This window comes from Physella acuta, unplaced genomic scaffold (genome assembly GCF_028476545.2).
Source record: "Physella acuta isolate Inbredline_101_S28 unplaced genomic scaffold, ASM2847654v3 ptg000418l, whole genome shotgun sequence".
Taxonomy (NCBI): Eukaryota; Metazoa; Mollusca; class Gastropoda; family Physidae; genus Physella; species Physella acuta.
In genome coordinates this window covers 438,721-457,352 of record NW_026731937.1, presented here as the reverse complement: position 1 = coordinate 457,352, position 18,632 = coordinate 438,721, and the positions used below count along the sequence as shown (strand labels likewise).

Here is an 18,632-nt window from a genome sequence, read left to right as displayed (position 1 = left end):
CATAGCGTACAATAAAATTTTTAGCTGCTTTGAATTACTGTAAAAAGCAATAAAACAACAAAAAAATAATCTAAAAGTAGAGTCATATAATAAAAATATTTAAAAATGAACAAGGCAAATAAAATGTCGTAAAAAGAGTCACACACAAGAAAATGGAAAAAAAAAAGTTGGGCAGCTAAAAATTGCGTCCTCAGAATATTGCTCCAGCTGATTCATGCACAAATTAAAAAATGCGGTTTTTTCATCCTCCACCCGGCATATCGCCCTAAGCTTTATTTTGTATATTTCCAGCATGTGATATCCCATCCATCTCTTATGTTAATTTGACACCTTTTTTCATACTATATTTTTTATATGAATCGATTTGATCTGGTTGAGATGTTGAATTTAACAATTATAACTTGTTTTTACAGGTCAAATAAATGAATTGTTGAGGGTCAACTAGATGGTTTAATCTTGTGACTGGTATCGATAAAGTTCAATATATCAAAGAAATCTATAAACTAATAAAATCAAATACATCTAATAAAATACAATAAAAGGTAGTCGGAGTGTACGAAAATGAGCACAGATTTCATCGACGATGTCAGAAATTTTTTTAAGAAAAGGAAAGAGAATGAGACGGATGATGACGATGATTCGTAAGTACATAGAATAGCTTTATATATATATATATATATATATATATATATATATATATATATATATATATATATATATATATATATATATATATATATATATATATATATAAGAAACATACTCACCATACTACATTACACAAATATATGCGTAAAATTTACGAAAATGTGTAATCCATATATATATATATATATATATATATATATATATATATATATATATATATATATATATATATATATATATATATATATATATATATATATATATATATATATATGTATATATATATATATATATATATATATATATATATATATATATATACGTAATGTATATTATTCCATCATGCCAACTAATCAATTTTCCCCAGGCATTGTGTCTCCGACATCAACCACTACGCTTTCTACTCATATTCTATCATACCAGCGGTAAGCTTAGTTAAATTTTCTTTTTATTTCTATTGGGTTAATTATGGTTTTTTTGTTGGTGGATCATGGGGTTTTCTCGCGTTTCCTTGTGGGTGGAGATTGGTTTTTTTTCTGGGTGGAGCCTATCATTGTCTTCTTGGTGGAGAATGGATGTTGTTAAGTGGATTGAGTATGGGGTTTTCTTGTTGGTGGAACCTGGGATTGTTAAGTGAGTGGAGCCTAAAATTGTCATGTGGGTGGAGGAAGGGGTTGTCTCCTGTGTCGATGAAGTGGTTGTCTTGTGGTTGGGACATGGGATTGTCAAGTGGGTGGAGTATATAACAGTCTTGTGGGAGGAGCAGGGTGTTGTCTTGTAATGTGACCTCACGTTTATGTCAATGTGACCTCACGTTTATGTCAATGTGACCTCACGTTTATGTCAATGTGACCTCACGTTTATGTCAATGTGACCTCACCTGTCAATGTGACTTCACCTGTCAATGTGACCTCACCTGTCAATGTGACCTCACCTGTCAATTTGACGTCACGTTTCTGCCCCTCCCCAGGTTGTCCTGACCCTACTCATGGCCGCCACCAAAAGACGCAGACAGAAACTTCTAGACGTTCTAACTGGCCGGCCTGGTCTAGTCTAGTGAGTCCTGTATATATTTACATCTGGTTGTCTGGAACTTTTGCACCCATCCTCTATTTTATTGCTTTATACATTAACACACAAACCAACGAACACAATGTTTATGTGTATGTACTACTGTAAGTTACTTACAAAGAGTAGACCAAAATTGAATTCAAGTAATCAACAAATACAAATACAACATTGGAGAAACACTAAACATCAGCTTTAAAAAAAAAAGATAATAAAAACCAATTGCTGTCAATGCTAAACTTTTGAAAGCAGGAAGTTTAAAAAATGTAATGTATACCGTAACTTCTTCTATCAAGAATGTAAAAATACCCAACACTCTAAAAAAAAAAACGTTTTAACAGCTTGGTTAAAAAAATCTCCAAATTTCGACGTCTTGAAAAAAAAACCGCTTAAAAATAACAAATTTTACCATCCTGATTTTTTTAAAACTTCATTCGCTACCCACTTCAGCTTCACCTGGTATGCGCATTAGATCGCACGTGCTAAGGCCACAAAGTTGAATTTGTTGGTGGGGTTTTTCTATATTTTGTCGACATCATGAATTAAAAGTTAAGACTCTCTTACCACAGAATTTTTGTCTTTTTTTTAAATCTTAACCGAGGTATTTGTTGGAAATTTTTTAATTGTTTGAAAATCATTTCGATTCGGAGTGGTTGGTAAGGTAAGAGCATGGTTGCTGAAACCGAAAGTTCAAAGTTCAAACCTTCAGCAGAAGTGGCTTGTTACCTAGGGAACAGCAACTAATTTAGGAGAAAACAAATCCAAAATTAAAACAGGAATGGAGACTTTTAGGCCATGGGATTACCAACTCTGATTTTATTTCGCCAACTCCTGCTGTACAGGTAACGCCCTGTCCCTTGGGTCCAGTAGCGTACGCAGGGGGGGGGGGAGCAGGGGGGGGGGCGGCCGGTTGGATAATTGACCTAAAGTGAACGGACAGTGGTGAATGAAGTTGAACCCACCCACCCAGACTCACCCCGCACTGATCTGTTAAGTGCATGTAGAAAAACGCGTAATGATGTGCCAAAGTACCATGCCGCCATAAATTTAGCTTTTTAAACGTAAAACTCTGTAAATATTGTTTTTGCAATTACCAGTAAAAAGGTGTGTGATCAATACAGTGATCTAACCCATACCTATCACTATGTTAAAAAATGATCTTTAAAGAACACAAAGAAGCCGTAGTTAATTAAAATATATGAACTGATCTAAAAGACCGATATTTAGTTGAATGTAGGCGGTTACTCTGGATGCAGTTCTATTCAATTGAAAAGCGTGGTTTTATACCAACTATATTTTTAAAAATTTCATTATGCTGTAATACTTTAGCATTTATGGTGACGATATATTAAATTCTGATTATAGACAAAAAAATTTTGTAAACACGAATAGCGTTAAACAATTTCAATATATTCTAAAGTAATTATTTATTTGTTTTGACATTTATAATTAAATGTGTAGATATGTACACATTTATATTAAGAGAGTGATTATTTCCCCTATTTCACTTGTCTTTTAAGTAATTTCCCAGGAATTATTATGTAAGAATTTTTTTTACAAGAATTCTAGAACAGTTTGTGTTACGTTAATTGTTTTTGGTTGTAGTGTATATATATATATGTATATATATATATATATATATATATATATATATATATATATATATATATATATATATATATATATATATATATATATACATATATATATATATATATATACATATATATATATATATATGTACATATATACATACATATATATATATATATATATATATATATATATATATATATATATATATATACATATATATATATATATATATATATATATATATATATATATATATATATATATATATATATATATATATATATATATAATATAGAACGTGTATATAGAACGTGTTAAAAATTCGGCGCCTTTTTTTTGCTCTATTTGCTCCCCCTACAACGAAAGCCTGGATACGCCTCTGCTTGGGTCCATCAGCTGTGTGGAGAGAGGGGGGCCTAATTCATGGGCAACATCAGGCTTCTCTCAACTTAGGCTCCAGGCTTGGTGCTTAGGTTATAATTTACAATCATCCAATGGTTTATTAACTTTTATAGAGCAGTTGTATAAGGGTTCAAAGAGGTTTAGGCGTGTTTATATTTTTATAACGTAGAACATTCAGACCCACCTCTACAAATTAAGAATTTTTATTTAAGACTCCGCAAATCTCCATAACTTAAATTATTTCATATTTATAGAACCTTCTCACTATTTTAACACACACGCACACAAAAAACATATACAGACACAAACACTCGAACACAGAACTTTTGACTATAAAAATTTATTAAAAAAAACGAGTCACGTCATAATTTCCGACATCTAAGAACTGCCACACAAGTCGTACTCGTGTATTGAAATAAGAAGCTGAAGTTACGTCAGCTTATGTAACCAGCGAAATCAAGCCCAAAAGAGCAGATTATTCGCAACAAGTAAGTGTCAAGAAAATCAAATTCACTGTTGTTCAACGTTGCTCTACTCCATACCACCCTACACCGAATAACACCATTTAAGCCATGGCTTGCTGTGTTTAAAACTCTCACAGCCACCTACCATCATGTGCAATGCTTGCGTTGCTTGATCTACAGCGTCTCTTCTATCCGAAAAAAGATCAATAGTCCAAACCTTCATGATAAGGCTGCAGAGATTGCGCGAGCCGACTCACACAGTTTCTTTCGGGCGTCTCTAGAGGGGAGCTCCCCCCCCCCCCCACACACTCTACCCACATATACTCTCCCCTCCACACTCTCCCCTCCACACTCTCCCCTCCACAATTTCCCTCCACACTATCTTCCCTTAAACGCTGCTCCCCTACCTACTTGAGTGAGCACGGACCCACACCCGCACGAAAAAACAAAAAATTATTTATATATTAAAACTAGCCGTCCCGGCCAGGCCCTGCACTGGCCTCTGTTGAAAACCTATCTGCAAAGGACCATGACATGCGTGCTTAGTAATCAGCGTATAACCGGCATTGCCCACCCTAACCACAACCAACCAAAACCAAAACACACACACACACAAAACCCTAACATAACACAAACGCGGATATAAATACAAACACAAACGAAAACACAAATGCAAACACAAACTCAACCATAAACGCAAACACAATCACAAAAACAAAGAAAACACAAACACAAACACAAACGCAAACAAAAAAGCAAACGAAAACAAATCAAATCCAACCGCACACACAAACCCAACCACAACACAGAGAAAACACAAAAGCAAACGAAAACGCAAAGTGCTCACAATCTAGCCCAAGGCACCATGCTGCGGCGCAGTAATTGCTAAGCTTTCATTCATTATTTTGATATATGTCCTGAAAAAACCGCCAGTTTCTGTCTGTTTGAACAGCCCAATGGACACACTGACCAGGTCAGCTAGGTTGTCTTACTGCTGTGCTTTTGGTGCTACAGCTTTCCTTGTCTACGCCATCTTGTTGGAGAGGAAATTTGCTATCGAGTACAATGGACCAATATCATTAAAATGTATGTATTTATATATGTAGAAAATGTATGTATGTATGTATATATATATATATATATATATATATATATATATATATATATATATATATATATATATATACATATATATATATAAGATTATTTTCTTCATCATACATATACATATATATATATATGATGGTGAAGAAAAACATTTTTTTTTAAATGTGCTCACGCGAAACATTTATATAAAACACATGCTTTCCCTCCCCACAGCTCTGATAGCCGTGCTGTCGATGTTCATGTACGGCATGACGTTCTTCCCCGTGTTCGCTTCACTGGCGCTGGGCACGGCGTTCTCCTACAGCCTGGGTTCCTTGTACGTCTGGATGTTTCTGGCACTGGAGATCTACAAGGTCGCAGAGTGCCAGATGGATGGTGTAAGAACCGTTAGGGCTTGTCTGGTTGTATAGGGACAAGGCTAGGGTTGGGTGTGCGGTTAATGTTTGGTGCAGGTTAAGGTGTAGGATTAGCATTAGGAGCAGACCTAGAGTTATTAGTAGGGTTATAACTAATTGTATGTACAGTTAAGGTAATGCATTATTAAGTACAGGAATAGGTGGAAGTTAAGGTATAGAGTTAGGTGTAGAGTTAGGCTTAAGTGTAATGGTTAGGTTAGGTGTAGAATTAGGCTTAGGTGTACACTTTGGGTTAGGTGTAAAGTTTGAATTAGGTGTATAGTTAGGCTTAGGTGTACAGTTTGGGTTAGGTAAAAAATGTTAACATTAGATGGAGAGTTAGGTGTAGGGTTAGGTTTGGTGTAGAAATAAGTTTCTATTTTGGGGTTAGGTATAGAGTTAGGTGTAGGGTTAGGCTTAGGTGCAGAGTTTGGGTTAGGTGTAAAGTTAACATTAGTTGGAGAGTTAGGTGTAGGGTTAGGCTTAGGTGTAGAGTTTGGGTTAGGTGTAAAGTTAAGATAAGGAGTAGACTTCGGTGTAGGAATAAGTTCTATTTTAAGTATAGAGTTAGAGTATATGTAGACGAAATCCTTTTACATGGTATACGATCCAGCCGTAGCTATTTAGCCCAAAACTTGTGCTGTGTCATATGCCCAGCTTCTATGTTGTAATGCCCACCTGTCTTGTAATGCCCACCTGTCTTGTAATGCCCACCTGTCTTGTAATGCCATAATCCTGTCCTGTAATGCCCACCTGTCTTGTAATGCCCACCTGTCTTGTAATGCCCACCTGTCTTGTAATGCCCACCTGTCTTGTAATGCCCACCTGTCTTGTAATGCCCACCTGTCTTGTAATGCCCACCTGTCTTGTAATGCCATAATCCTGTCCTGTAATGCCCACCTGTCTTGTAATGCCCACCTGTCTTGTAATGCCCACCTGTCTTGTAATGCCCACCTGTCTTGTAATGCCCACCTGTCTTGTAATGCCATAATCCTGTCCTGTAATGCCCACCTGTCTTGTAATGCCCACCTGTCTTGTAATGCCCACCTGTCTTGTAATGCCATAATCCTGTCCTGTAATGCCCACCTGTCTTGTAATACCCACCTGTCTTGTAATGCCCACCTGTCTTGTAATGCCCACCTGTCTTGTAATGCCCACCTGTCCTGTAATCCCCACCTGTCTTGTAATGCCCACCTGTCCTGTAATGCCCACCTGTCTTGTAATCCCCACCAGTCTTGTAATGCCCACTTGTCTTGTAATGCCCACCACCTGTATTGCAGCTGTCTAGAACACTCCTGCTGGTCCGCGCCTTACCGAGTTTGCTATGCCTGTCCTACCTCAGCATCTCCTTGCCGCTGCGGTTCGGCATCGCCTGCTACAGAGGCCAGTATGTCCTGCCAGCTGTTGACCTACCCCCAACGACGGAGACCCTGGAGGACATCAAGGAGTCCTACCAGGGTGCCCATGTCAGGGCGCTGCTGAAAAAACCTGAACAGAACAAGTGAGTGAAGTTGTCTACCTATTGTTACCCCCTAATTCTATTTGTCGTGCATAACACGCTTGGCTTAAGCAGAGGCGTAGCGACCCTTCCCGGCGCCCGGGGACAAACTTTCGATTTGCACCCCCCCCCCCCCTCAAACTTTCGATTTGCCCCCCCCTAAGGTCGGCGCCCGGGGACATATGTCCCCCCCCTCGCTATGCCTCTAGGCTTAAGTGGAAGAATTGGTATAGCGGTAGAACGCACGCTCGGTACCCTGATGAGTGGCCTTCGATCGATCTACCCCCCCCTCCCCCTCCACCTCCATGTCTAAACTGGTATGTGCGGTACACACTAGAAGGAAAGAAAAGCCTAGTGAGAACCCAATGTCAATAACTACACAATATTTTGGCACGTTATTTTCCTCTCGCTTTGGCATTTACTTTGCTACTAGCCATCTTACCAGAATCCCCCCCCCCCACCCCCAAAACAATCGATCACACAACTTTGCTACCAATACTCGACATTAGGGTAAATAACATAACACGAAGCTTACAGCAACTAAGTCTCACCAACTCAATTGATCTATGCTATTTCAAACTCAGGCCTAACTCAGATCTATCTTATTTTTTACTTTTTTACGTAGCCCCATCTTATTTCTAACTCAGACCTTATTTCTAGCTTAGCCCTAACTTACTTCTTACTTAGACCTAACTTATTTCTTTACTTAGACTTAACTTAGCTCTAATATCCATATATTGAGCGGCTGATACCATTGGTATGAGAGATTGTCTATTCATTCTGCTGTCTGTCTATTCATTCAGCTGCCATCTACTAGCTCAGGGGTCTCCAAACTTTTCAGTCCGAGGGCCGCATTAACTATAAAATTTCAATTCGGGGGCCAGTTTCTACCATGCATGTCATTGATTTTTCTGGGTAAATTTTCTCAGCCATCACCAACAAACGTTTTTTTCCGTGGACAAAAAGATCTCCGCGGGCCGGATGAGAGGACATCGCGGGCCGCATCCGGCCCGCGGGCCGTAGTTTGGAGACCCCTGTACTAGCTAATGAATATTTTTCAAGAAGAAATAGGGGACATATACGGCTGTTTTTGTGGATTTCACTGAAAAGATGAAAACTACTTAGGAATCGAAACAATCGAGTTAAGACAATTCTACTGTCAATTCAGTATTTGCTCATCATTATTTGTTTTCTATACAATGCATATTAGAATACTACTTTTTCAAACAATTTTTTTTTTTAAATTTAGAAATTTTAAAATTTCCTCCACGTAGGCCTATTTATGCATGTATGAATACACAACAAGAAAGAACTAAAAATCCCAAATATCCTACACACATTCTTCATATTTTTAGCTCAAGCTCAACACAGCGCAATACGCAGCTCAGTGAGTCATGCCATCACGGAAAATTAGATAAACCTTTTAACCAGCATCCGACAATCGATACTTCTAAAAATAAGTTATTACGTCCCCTTGTAACTTCACTTCGGATGTTGATAGAACAGAATTCATTCCCTTGAATTAGGTTATCTAACTTGTTTGTCCATGTTGTGTATCAAGTGGAATAAATGCTTTTTCTATTTTTCTGAAATACGTGTTACGAGCTGACCCGCGAAGTAGCAGAGTTGTTTTATTTTCTACTTATCAACAATTCATAATTTGTGAATTCGAAACTACCCCACCCCCCTGCCTCACCCACTCACTCACCCCACCCCCCACCCAAACCACGCCCAGTGAACGCTGCCGTTAACAGACGACAATGAAAATATCAAGCAAAACGTATTAATAGCCGTCACTTATTCCAGCTCTACTATTGTAAACATTCGGGGTGAACAATAGTGCACCTGCCAGTGGTAGCGATATGCCTAGAAAGCGGGGTATGGGCGGCTAAGCTGCGTGGTGTCTCCTATGGTCCCCATGCAGAGAACTATGTATTTAGATAGTAGCATCATTCAATTAGTAAAGAAGACTTTCATCAATACACACAAATCTTAATTTAAAGCTGGGTAAACTAAAAAGCCATGATGATTTCGTTGATTGAATTTTGTTTTTATTCTTGAGATCTTGCATTATTTTATTAAATATTGTAAACATTGGTTAAAACACCCTTAAGAATTCGGAGTCCCTAGGGGTAGGTACAGTATATTTCACTTGTTTCTGTGACCTTGAATGGATAGTGTAGCTAAGAAAAAACATAGACGACTTTGTTTTTACAAAGGAATCGAGCCAGCGATCCGAAATCTAGCATTGTTTTGTGTACGTATATATATATATATATATATATATATATATATATATATATATATATATATATATATATATATATATATGTATATATATATATGTATGTATATATATATATGTATATATATATATATATATGTATATATATATATATATATATATATATATATATATATATATATATATATATATATATTATGATGATAATCTTTTCGCATATTTATTTGTTTAGAGCAGTGTTTGGTTTAAAGAACAAGATAAAAGGAATGATTGTCAACAAGTTTAATGAGCTTATATATCACAAACAGACAGGTAGGTGAAGTAGTTTTATGTCAAGTTTTTTATTGTATTTTGTTACGTGCGGTTTGCACACATTTTGCACCCAACACCTCAGCATGTATACAGCTGTATAAGAATTATGTTTATTTTTATTTTGTCCTTTTTCGGACCTGGCGACCTACGTGCAGGTGAAGTAGAGCTCATATATTTCTATTACCTTAGTATATGAACCGATAATGTCAGCACTATGCCCAGCCACCTTCACTTTCAGTCAGGTACCCATCAGAGCTAGATAGACTTAGGGAAATGCTAATTCTCTAGCCAAACACCAGAGCTCGAGACAACAGTCGACTACTCTACTCTTTGACCTCCCTTTCCCATAACAACTCTATAGTCTTACGCAGATTTTAAATAATTTCAAATTAATAAAAACAAAAACTAAATAAACTCGGCTTTAGAGCAACACATAACATAAAATAGTGCAAAAGTACAAACCCCCCCCCCTCCACCCCCAAATATTTTACATAATATTTCCATATGTTGTGAATATCACCAATCTCTAACTCAGATAACAAAAGAATAAAACATGTTAAATTTATTTTTTATTTTTTTTTATTTTTTTTTGTTCTTTTTTCCTATTAATTTATTAGTTAAATGTCATAGTTTTATTTGTCAGATTGATTATTTCATTTGTTTTTAACTTTTTATAAAATTTGGCATATAAAAAACATGTAATTTTTTTTTTCTTCAGGCTTTAGATATTCATCACGTCTAATGTCGGTGATGTTTGTAGCTACCTGTGTCATTTATGTGGTATGTATATTTTTTTGTTTGACCCAATCGTCACAAATCACCATAATAAGCTACACTATTCCCCCCTCCCTCCCACTTCTAAAACTACGTGACACCTCATTTTATAACCCCTCTTCCCACAATATTGCAGTGATTTTTATTTTTTGAAACATCGATTTCTTTCTAAAACATTTCCTCTGCACTGTCAACATTAAGTATATTCAACAATTTCTATTACAGTTAACAAAACACAGTGCTAACTAACTCGTATTAAAATGCAAAAGTGTATGTTCTTATTTTCTGACCCCCACCCACCGCCTTTTACACATTGTCGCATCTTTTAAGTGAGGCGTCTTTTATGGACGACACTAAAACCAATCAAGATTGGAAACTTATTTAGTGTGGTTAGGTTTTGTAGATAATTATTTCTTCAAACAATAGTCTGCCCAAGAAATGTGTTTAAAAATCCCTTTTTCCATTCTCTGGCACCTAACCTACATTTTGTTTTCCTCGGCATCCTAAAGTAAAATTGTGTTTATACGATTTTTTTGGGTATAATTTTTACATAGGCCTACATTAAATAGAGGTAAAGCGTTAGACTTTTAACCCGAAAGTCTCTAGTTCGGATCCGGGTTCAAATCAGTCCCTGAGTCCACCCAAGGAAGATAAAGCATCCCAGCCATGCTTTCTCTTCATACGCTGACATTAAAGAAACAGATGAACTCTACTTCACAAGTGTTTCTTCAAGACTTTTTTCTCCTTAGGGGCACTTGACATTTTCGTGGGGCCGGACTAAAATTTCCGGGGGGGGGGGGGGCAAACACTGTTAAAAGAATATATTTTCTATATAAAATCCATTTCGTTCGGGGGTGGGGGGGTGGGGAGGTAGTAGATGGATGAAACTCTGTACTTCACTCCCCCCCCCCCCACACACACACCCTGGAACCGTCAGGGACTATTACATTTAATAGGTTGTTTTATTTTTTTCCCTGCAGCTTACAGTAGAGATACTCGTCAGGCTTATAATCCTGTTCTCAATGATGACGGATATCATCGAATCATTGCTGGGATTTTTGGACGACGAAGAAAGCGACGAGGAGAGCGCTGCGGAAGAAAATCTTGAGCTGGCAAAAACTCTGTCTGACATTCTCCTATGTATGATATTTTCTCGGTTATGGTTCCTACTTTTAAGTTTTAATTAATTATCAGTTTTTATATATTTATTTATTTGTAAATACACCCTACATTGTAAGCATTGGATTGATTCGACAGTATAAAAATAATCATTAATTTTGTTTTGCATTTATACAGTTGGTCGGTAATTTTAGCACTTTCAGCAAAACAAGAGGACAATTATATACTGTAAATAATGTAATCTTTTAGCAACACTAGAAGAAAATGATGTTCTACTGTAAACATTGTAATCATTTACCTACAGGGTCTTTAATAGTGGCCATTAGTCTGGCATGTATCACCAGTATAATAAATATCTTACACATGATGTCATCTTTCAGGTAAGTAAAGCTTTCAAAGGTGACTAATTTGTCTTCTTTTTTTTTAAATTAGTATATAATTTTTTTTATAATATAACTATATATATATATATATATATATATATATATATATATATATATATATATATATATATATATATATATAAATGTCACACACACACAGATGTATATCCCTCTGCATGTTACACATCTCTCTCTCTCTCTCTCTCTCTCTCTCTCTCTCTCTCTCTCTCTCTCTATATATATATATATATATATATATATATATATATATATATATATATATATATATATATATATATATATATATATAGCCAGACTAATCTCTCTATTTTTTTGTAATTAAACCAAATCTAACAAATCAGTATGTTAGAAAAGAAAGTGTTGATTATCTTTTTCAAAACTACACAGCAGTCTATTTTAACCAAATCCTTTGTATACAGACATTAAGGAAAAAATAAATATTTAAATTTTAAAAATTTGAAGCTATATCCGTCTAATTTTATGTATATATGTTTGTATGTATGTATGCATATATTGAATTTTTATTTTCAGAACAAATTTGTATGCCCTGTACAGAGGAGATAACAGTCACATCCCACCAGCCTCTACAAAGAGTGCTCCCTCTTTGTGTGTAAGTTGCTGTATTCCCTACAACGATTGTCCCATTATTGTCTATGTTGTACTAGTAACTTATTTCATATATAATTTGTTTGGATAATACCATCATTCATGTGTACATGTCTACTGTATCTACAGCTAGGTAGCATCAAGTATGGAGGGTTTCAAGTGGCCTACATAGTGTGGGGTGAGTAGCCTACATTGTGTGGGGTGAGTAGCCTACATAGTGTGGGGTGAGTAGCCTACATTGTGTGGGGTGAGTAGCCTACATAGTGTGGGGTGAGTAGCCTACATTGTGTGGGGTGAGTAGCCTACATTTTGTGGGGTGAGTAGCTAGCCTACATTGTGTGGGGTGAGTAGCCTACATTGTGTGGGGTGAGTAGCCTACATTGTGTGGGGTGAGTAGCCTACATTGTGTGGGGTGAGTAGCCTACATTGTGTGGGGTGAGTAGCCTACATTGTGTGGGGTGAGTAGCCTACATTGTGTGGGGTGAGTAGCCTACATTGTGTGGGGTGAGTAGCCTACATTGTGTGGGGTGAGTAGCCTACATTGTGTGGGGTGAGTAGCCTACATTGTGTGGGGTGAGTAGCCTACATTGTGTGGGGTGAGTAGCCTATATTGTGTGGGGTGAGTAGCCTACATTGTGTGGGGTGAGTAGCCTACATTGTGTGGGGTGAGTAGCCTATATTGTGTGGGGTGAGTAGCCTACATTGTGTGGGGTGAGTAGCCTACATTGTGTGGGGTGAGTAGCCTATATTGTGTGGGGTGAGTAGCCTACATTGTGTGGGGTGAGTGGCCTACATTGTGTGGGGTGAGTAGCCTACATTGTGTGGGGTGAGTAGCCTACATTGTGTGGGGTGAGTAGCCTACATTGTGTGGGGTGAGTAGCCTACATTGTGTGGGGTGAGTAGCCTATATTGTGTGGGGTGAGTAGCCTACATTGTGTGGGGTGAGTGGCCTACATTGTGTGGGATGAGTAGCCTACACCACTGTAGAGAGTTTTACTCACTAACTAATTGAAAAATTAACTACTTTCCTTGCTATTCTTTGGATACATTATTCAGCTTTTCCCGTTCGTGCCTTACTCACATGGAGCAGATGAAGTAGAGTTTTCAAGAACACGACATAGAGAGGGATAATGTAGTCAGCCACAATGTTTCCCCTAACTGGGTCAAGTACTAAATAAAGCTGGGTGGATTCAGGAACGCTCTATAGAATCCCAGGATTCGAACTCGAGACTTTCGTTTTAGCTTTCGATAACACGATCGTTCGACTGAGGCATCCCATGTTACATTACCACATGTGTAAAAAAAATCACATTTTATCTGTGTGTAAAATCTGTAATTTAAGCTTGTAGTAAGATCATCCATTTGTCTACAGCGTGCATTTTGTGTTTTAGCATGTTACAATTAATGCTGAATATGCTCGGTAGAAATCTTTGTTTAATTTTAACAAATACAAGCCTATCACAGTTCAGTACTTTGTATATTTATTTTATTCTCCTCATCATATGCTTTGAAAACTGAATCTTTCGATGAAAAGATCAATGATTTCATATCATGTCTTCCAAAAGCTTACCTGATCAGCAGTGTCATCCTGTTCATAATCTGTCTGATTGTTGCTGTATTTATACTGGTACTTATGGAAGGCTACACTGATTGGCTAGTTAACAAAGTGCTACAAGTATGGTAAGTTTTAGTCTCAAAGGCTTTTACTTATGTCAAGATGTCTCGTATAGGTGGGATTGTGGTAAAAATATGTAGGCCTAACTTAGTCTTTACCAATTTATGTCGTTGTTTTTTTTTTTATAAAGGTATGTTAGTAACATAAATCAGATATCAAAGCACTGAAGGTGTCGACTAAAGAAAATGTGGTTCTCATCTACTAGACTAATTTTAAAATTAAAATAGTTTAAACTATAATTTTATCAAAAGGCCCATTGTTAACAGTCAAAACTATGACCTAAACAAACAGGTACATTTAAAAATGTTACTCTGAATAAGAGTCCCATTGTTAACAGCTAAATCTTTAACTTTCAAGAATAGGCCCATTGTTAACAATTAAAACTATAAATTTCGAGAATATGCCCATTTTTAACTGTTAAAGCTGATCTTTTCAACAGGCCCAGTGTTCTCGTGGCTATTGGTCTGGTGATTGTTCAAAAACTGCTGGCCACTTTTTTGTTTCTTCAAGATCGTGGTCAACACTTGCGTTTGGACAACAGGTGAGTATTTTGTTACAGGTGTGTTGGTTACACGTGGGTTGATTACAGGTGTGTGTGTGTTACAGGTGAGTCTCAGTTACTTGTATCTATTACGAGTGAAGGGTTAAAGTTAAGTAACAGAAGAACTTGTCAGAACATTCAATGACAATGTTTTACTATAACCATCCCAGGAATTTCTTCTTCATCTTCACCTACTTCATGTTCTTCTACAACATCTTCCTGGGACTGGTTTCCTGCCTGTTAAGAATAATCAAAGCCATGATGGTTGGGACGCTATTTTTAGCTCGACTCGATAACAGCACCTTGCCCCGGAAATTTGAATTTTTCGACCCAGGTTTGGCTTTTTAAAGCACTCTTTGATTTAAATGTTTAAATTTAATATTAATATTTTTCCGAATAATTTTTGGCCTATTCACAGTACCCTAAATTAGTATACATTAGCTACTTATCTTAATAATACATATTAGGCTATTGGGGTATCTTTTTACTACATTAAATTATCTTGAAATATTCCAAATTTATGAGCATTTAGATACTTAAAACTGTAAAATATTTAAGTTTTTCAAAATTACATTAACGTATTAAACTACTAATTTATAGTTCTTTTTTTTGTGTCGTTTAATGTTTTAAATGAATGTTATTTATTTACTGTTCAGTGTCTTTAATATTATCAACTACTTTTTAAAATTACTGTAAGAACAATATTTTTTTAATTGAATTTAAAACGTTTAATATTTTTATTTTATAAAAAAAACAGTCGTATTTTTATTTCTTCCAATTTTGTGAATATAAAAGATTTTTGTCATCTAAAATTTCGCTTATCTTTTACACATAGAAGAAAGTTAATCTACTTTATCTTTAAGCGTTCTTCTCAATATTTTTTACAATGTCTTTGAACAGGCTTTGCAGCTTATCAGGGCTACATACACATGGAGGCGGCCCACACCCACCCAGTAGTGAATGTGTTCCTTAGACTCCTCATTAGCTTAAGCAAGTCACGTGCCACCCAGAAAGAGAAATACAGTCTCGTCGATATGCCAGATGCTGATGACACAACAAAGTTGGAGTTGAAAGCCAGTGAGGCAATTGGTATGGCTGTTAAATGAAATCATAAAATTTCCTTCTGTAAAGATTTACTTTAGTTCTTTAGAAATTTTATTCTCTGAAAAGAATTTTAGTTCGTAAACTATCAAATTAATGTCACAGAAAAATTAATCTAATATTAAATCACAAATAGAATCTTTATAATATGAAATATTTTTTAAAAGTTTAGTTTATTCACAATATAATGAATATTATATTTTCTGTTTTTAATATTTAAAAAAAACGCTAATTATTATTTTGATGATAAACTATACAATTGGACTTTAATTAATGATCTATCAAATCAATGTCACATACAAATGTCAATTTTATATCCCAAATAAAAATACCATATAATAAAATAATATATATCATTTTTTGTAAGATTCTGTTTGTCACCATAAAACAAATATTATATGTTATATATGTAACGAAAAGGCTAATTGTTATTTTCATGAAAATGGAATTTAATTTGCAACCTTTCATATTTATATCACAGAAAAAAAATCATTTATTTCCCAAATACTATTTTCATATAGGCATACATAATGTTTTTATAATGGATTCTTTTAGTCCCATTATAACGAAGATTATATTTGTAATAAAAAAGCTAATTGCTATTTTAATTTATAAACTAGATAAACGACCAGTGAATATTGCTGCAAGGTTTAACTGGCACGTCACCTACACACTTCTGCATAACCCAACTGTAAGTTCACCCTAATAGACCTATGACCACTTTTTTTCAAGTTTTGTTTAGTATTATATATTCTACTCATTATATTCTTTAGTAAGTTCAAGTTAGAACATAGTAGTATAGAGTTACAAAATTAAACTTAGAAAATCTCTATTACTTAGTATTTTGTTTACTGCTTGCAAGTTAAATTGAATAATATCGATCAATTTTTTCACAAGTTTTCAACAATAATTTTAAATATTGCACATTATATTAGTTTTACCTAATTATTTCCAATTATGACTCATTATTGCACCACAGGTGAGACTCTACAGAAAGGGATTCATGCAAGCTTTAAAGATAGCACAAAGGGACGGCTTGAAGGTTCCTATTAGTGACAAGCCTATAACAAACTTCGACCTTGTGAAAACACAAGAAGAACGAGAGAAGGAAAGACAAGAGGAAATACAAAGAATCCAGTCTGAACAACAAGGAAAGAAAGATGGCTTTTCTATTCTAAATTTCAAGAAAAACATCAACAGTAACTCTGGTCAAAAAGAGGGGAAGTCAAAAAAGAAAGGGCTGAGTTGGTTCAGGGGGAAGAAAAACTCAGAAGAAACACAAACGTCTGTGAGCTTTGATGAGAAAGAAAGTGAAAACCTAGAGAAGCAAACTGTAGCCTAAATAATTCTTAAAAATTAATAATTCATGTATATTAATAATTTTATGTGAAATTACACATTTTAAATCTGCTATACGCTGTAAAATGTGGTTTGTATTGTAATTATTTATGTAGGCTTAAGGTAAGAATTATACAATTTCTAATACGTGTTAAATGTTATAAAAATGTGTTGCTTATTAAGAAAGAAATTATTTTTAAAAATACTATTTAACTTCAAGAATTATTATAACTCATCTGTAAATAGCTTATATATCTTTAATAGACATTCATTATTTTATGTGGTAATCAGTTAAACCATATGACCTAAGCTTATTGGTTTCCTTCTACCTTATTTACAAAGGGATTTTACTTGGACTTATTTTTTTATGGATCACAAAAAGTTTAGCCTGACAAGACAGACTACTGTAAACAAAAAACTAAACACAATTTTACTAATATTTAATCTATGAAGAACAAATATTTTAGGAAGATGGTTGTCGTAGCAAAATATGTAGTCAAAATGAAATAGCTTTCTATAAAACTGTAAACTAGTGTAACAAGGTCAAGTAACTGGAGCAGGGCGTTGGGTACAGTGTAACAATTAGCGTAAGACTTTCTGCTAAAATATCGTCCCATTTAAAACAATATTACAATGTTTTGTGTTAATTGTTAGATTCAACGTTTAATCTGAAATTCAAACCTTTTAATAAAAAAAATAGCTTAATTTATCTAATTTAAAATTTAAATAACTTGGAGTTTAAACTCCAAGTTATTTAAATTTTAAATTAGGTAAATTAAGCTATTTTTTTTTTATTAAATGCATTGTCAGTAATATTTGATAATTTTTTTCTGTATAGTTAGGAAACATCTGTTCAAGTAATTGTATAATATTATAACTCAATTTTTTTTACAGTAGACCTACCTCTGCATAATCTTTTTGAAAAATGTTCACATGAACATTAAGTTCATCTACTATATTTCATTCTTTTAAAAAATGTGCTTATATTTTGATATTTTGATAGCATATATTATAATATTTGGCCTTATTTACAAGTGGCAACTATTTTTTTATTAGTAGTTTGAAAAATATGGCTTAATGTCAGCGCTAATTAGGACTATTTACATATCTACACTGTTTGTCGAAAGAAATCATATACTTTTTAAGATAAATAATGTTGTTTTTTTACTGAATACCATAATTCATGATCTCATTCGCATTAGGCTATAATTGTTGCCTTGATAGTGAATTGCAGTTTTTCATTAAGTCTACCCAAAATCGTTGACAAACAAAGGGAGTTTACTCTATATTTAACAGGTGAATTAATCGAACTATTTACCACTGTTGTTACTGTTCTACG

At 35.0% G+C, this 18,632-nt stretch overlaps 1 protein-coding gene across 1 annotated transcript; it reads left to right on the top strand.

The window, feature by feature from the left end:
• The first annotated feature begins 1,219 nt into the window (after positions 1 to 1,219).
• On the top strand, positions 1,220 to 17,297 carry LOC131942664 (receptor for retinol uptake stra6-like). The gene is made up of 16 exons (XM_059302564.1): positions 1,220 to 1,276; positions 1,619 to 1,704; positions 5,131 to 5,264; positions 5,499 to 5,662; positions 6,961 to 7,181; positions 9,656 to 9,735; positions 10,454 to 10,515; positions 11,490 to 11,649; positions 11,933 to 12,008; positions 12,564 to 12,642; positions 14,173 to 14,318; positions 14,753 to 14,854; positions 15,025 to 15,188; positions 15,755 to 15,943; positions 16,576 to 16,646; positions 16,935 to 17,297. Exons 1-16 carry the CDS (start codon positions 1,220 to 1,222, stop codon positions 17,295 to 17,297), a joined length of 2,154 nt encoding a protein of 717 aa, XP_059158547.1.
• Positions 17,298 to 18,632: the final 1,335 nt, after the last annotated feature.

Bases quoted from the DNA above. Each gene is read 5' to 3' on its own strand.
- LOC131942664 (XM_059302564.1), top strand. From the start codon at position 1,220: ATGGATGTTGTTAAGTGGATTGAGTATGGGGTTTTCTTGTTGGTGGAA. The intron at 5,265-5,498 runs GTATGTATTTAT...CCCTCCCCACAG, and splicing joins TGGACCAATATCATTAAAAT to CTCTGATAGCCGTGCTGTCG. The intron at 16,647-16,934 runs GTAAGTTCACCC...ATTGCACCACAG, and splicing joins CACTTCTGCATAACCCAACT to GTGAGACTCTACAGAAAGGG.